The sequence below is a fragment of the Triticum urartu genome, chromosome 7A (assembly GCF_056163025.1).
Source record: "Triticum urartu cultivar PI428250 chromosome 7A, HENAU_Tu73, whole genome shotgun sequence".
Classification (NCBI taxonomy): Eukaryota; Viridiplantae; Streptophyta; class Magnoliopsida; order Poales; family Poaceae; genus Triticum; species Triticum urartu.
In genome coordinates this window covers 97,474,071-97,477,569 of record NC_141879.1, presented here as the reverse complement: position 1 = coordinate 97,477,569, position 3,499 = coordinate 97,474,071, and the positions used below count along the sequence as shown (strand labels likewise).

Here is a 3,499-nt window from a genome sequence, read left to right as displayed (position 1 = left end):
TGACAGAAGGACATATCAGCATAATCCCTCCCTTTCATTTCGATGGGCCCAACTCCAAAAACACTTGTACCATTGTAGATTTTTCTAGGGAAAATGGGATTCGAACCGACGACCTATAATCACATAGTCCCTCCAATTCATATTAATTGTCGCTGACTCTATTATTTTTCATATTATTTATTTCCCATCTGATAAGAAAATCAAAACATAATTGAAGGTTGCACTTACCAATGGGTGCGGACCCTCGTACACTCATCACATGGCCAAGCTAGCACATGTGCATGAGTGTGTTGCATAGTAGGTAATTAAGGTGGTTGCTTTCCCTAAGCATAATGTGAGCAAATATAGCGAAATTGACAAAAATATTAGTTAGACCTTATATAAAACGAAGGGGTGAGGGGGGAGTGCTTCCTCTGACTTTACGACCATTGAGAAGATAAAAAGAGGCAGATGTGATAAACCACCTGAACAGTGGCACTTTGGTCGAAGAGATCCAGATTCGTCGAATGCTAACTCTACTAGCTCTGCAAGGACACTATAAAACACACCACAAATAGTTAAATGAAGCTCACACATAGTCACACTTCGCATCCATATGTCGTCGCTGGCCACTACTTCCCCTTTTCCTTTCCCTCCCAAAGCATGATGCCTAGTCCTCTCAAGCTACGCCATTGGCCCTTCCATACTACCCGTTGCTTCCCTACACCACCCTCAATAAAGAGCTACCCAAGTCCCCGTCAATGATGTCATCATGTCGTCTCTATTTTTTCGCTTCTGATCTCAAGCCTCCAAGTGTACGCACGTGTATCACTACCGGGGCGGGTCTCCCCACGGGGACCTAACACGCGTCAAGTGTCCAAGACGAGAAGAAAAGGGCCCCGATGTCGGGATACGAGGTGGGTAACGGGGGCGCTTTTGCTAAGGGAGATGGGAAGCAAGAGTGATCACCTAGCGGGGATGCCCTTAATTGTTGACATCTAGAATAGTGACACAAGAGAACTAGACACCATGGCTATCTTAGCAGCAGAATCAATGATATTATCGTTGCCAAGATAGTCCGAGACAACCCATAAACACTCATGGAACATTCAATAGCTAAACCATCATGTCGAAACATGAATGGCTCCCCAACGACAAAATCCATGTACTTCGCATCACACAATTTTACAACAACGGGGTAACTCCACATCACCACAACCACAAAAAACAAAGTGAAACGTAAATATATATTTTTGAGTAATTGATATCAAATCGGGCTAGAACAAACACCACACAGACAAGCAGGCAGCAGGTGTCACGCAGGCCAGATCAAAAATAAATAAATAAAAGGTGTCACGCACGCACACGCACACGCAGCACGCAGGCTTAGCACAAAGCAGAGGATGGCGAGCGGGCGAGCAGCAGCAAGCAGTCTCCCCGAGTGGTTTGCCTCCCCGCCGTCGTTGCGCTGCCTCGCTTCGCTGGTGCCAGGCGTGCGTGCGGCGTGCCGGGGCAGGGCAAGGAGAGAAGCAGTGCCGCCGGCCGGTTCTTCGCCGCGCCGGCGCGGAGGGGCAGCGTGGAGGGAGTGGCGCTGCCGGCCGCCGCCACCACGCGTCTGTTCGGGAATCGGAGGAGAGGTGGCGCTCGGGAGTGTGGGCCGGGCCGAGGAAACGGCCCGCAGGCCCGAAACCCAAAGCCCTGGCTGAACAGCGATGGTGTCGTTACTCAAGAAAAAAAAAAGCGATGGTGTCAGTGTCAGGCACCTTCAAATACCCCGCCTTGGCGTTGGCGCCCGGCGTAACCGCCTCAACCAACAGCCAACAGACAGAGCTCGCCGGAGCCCCAAGAAACCCCTCCTCCCGCCACCGCGCAGCAGCGCCCACCGCCGGCGACCGATGGACAAGTTCCACGACAGGCAGTACGTGTGGCTGCGGAGCCGCGTGCACGGCAAGTACCTCCACGCCAACATCGACGGGAAGAGCGTCTCCCTCCACCGCCGCCGCGCGGCGCTGAGGGCGGCCTGGGCGGTGCACATCCACCAAGGCGACGCGCCCGAGCCGTACCTGCTCCTCTACAACGCCGCCAACGGCCGCTACCTCGCCGCCACGGCCACGCGGGCGCCGCCCGGCCACATCGGCTTCCGCGCCGAGCAGCGCGACTACGACCAGCCGCAGTTGCAGGCCGTCATGTGGCTGGCCGCCGAGACGGGATTCAGGGACGACGTCCTGCTCCGCAACGCCGGCGGCCGCTACCTCCGCGCCAACGGGAAGTACACCGGCAAGTACCTACGCTTGAAGAACGTCACCGTCGACGGCATCAACAACGTCAGCACCATGATGTACTGGACCGTCGAGCCTATCCCTCTCAGAGACCCGAACAGTCCGCTAGGCCTAGCTCCTCCGACTCTGGTGAGTTCGCCTGAGAGAAATCTCTGGCTCTGTTCTTGCCGAATTTGTGCAGTTCTTGATGTTGGTTGCCAACTCTGCTTCTTGATAAAAAATAACCATGGTTTTCTGCGACTCGACTGCAGGGCCGCAGACCCCGAGAACTCCCCGACATGCTGGGACGCGAGCGAGGGGTGCGGCGGCTGATCCGGTTCGTGCGAGCGAGCGCCGAGGGGGGCTTCGCCGAGGACGGCTGGTCCGAGTTCCATTTCACGGGGAGGTCCGTGTACGAGCTGAGGAACGAGCTGTACAGCCGCATCGGCCCCCACCGCCACCCCCACCCCGACATCCTCCCCTTCGACATCGTCATGTGCGTCCGAGCGGGCCGCTACGGGCGTTTGATCCCGCTCGTCGTCAACCTGCCCCACGGACGCAACGGCGAGACCCTCCAGATTGTCCTGTGCCTGTCCAGGACCCCTGGTGAGAGCTACTCTCCATCTCCCAACTTCCTAATGGTAGTCTTTGACTGAATTTGTTACGCACAGTGTACAGATTTAGGTGTTTGTTTCAGTGGGTGTTAATCTGCTTGTGCTTGAAAATCAGTTTACTTAAACTGTTATGGTCTGACAAACTGTTTACTGAAATTGTTGTAGTCTGAAAAACAGTTAACTGAAACTTTTAGGTGTTTGGAATTGTCTGCAGCTGTTGTTGTCTTGCAGTTTATTGTTCATTTCACAGCAACCTTGATATGGAAAGTGTTGGTTTCATACTACTGTCCTTGATTCAGATAATTTAGTTCCTCTATTTGGTGCTATTCTGTCCCAAGTAAAAACTATGGAACTGAAATAGACGAATCAGTTAATTAAATGTCTTTTCAGCCTTAACAAAGAAGATTGTGGTATCCGTTTTACGCATTGAGCCTATTTCACTTGTGTTGAATAACCTGTGAGCAAAATTCAGGTTCCTAGAATCTAAATTAAATCTAGTTTCTGCACATGAGCTATATTATTGTCCGGTTTTGTACATGAGTTGTACTATTATCGGTCTTGTCATTTTATTTTATTTTGTAAAACTTTGAGATTTACATTACTGGTTTGCTTCCTAGTGATCTTCCTTGCCGAGAAATGTACTGGTGG

At 52.0% G+C, this 3,499-nt stretch overlaps 1 protein-coding gene across 1 annotated transcript; it reads left to right on the top strand.

Moving 5' to 3' along the window:
- The first annotated feature begins 1,397 nt into the window (after nt 1-1,397).
- Nucleotides 1,398-2,893, top strand: LOC125525038 (uncharacterized). Its single transcript, XM_048690058.2, has 2 exons — nt 1,398-2,387; nt 2,510-2,893. The coding sequence occupies exons 1-2, from the start codon at nt 1,692-1,694 to the stop codon at nt 2,891-2,893; spliced, it is 1,080 nt and encodes a 359-aa protein (XP_048546015.2). The 5' UTR covers nt 1,398-1,691.
- Nucleotides 2,894-3,499: the final 606 nt, after the last annotated feature.

Bases quoted from the DNA above. Each gene is read 5' to 3' on its own strand.
- LOC125525038 (XM_048690058.2), top strand. From the start codon at position 1,692: ATGGTGTCGTTACTCAAGAAAAAAAAAAGCGATGGTGTCAGTGTCAGG. The intron at 2,388-2,509 runs GTGAGTTCGCCT...ACTCGACTGCAG, and splicing joins GCCTAGCTCCTCCGACTCTG to GGCCGCAGACCCCGAGAACT.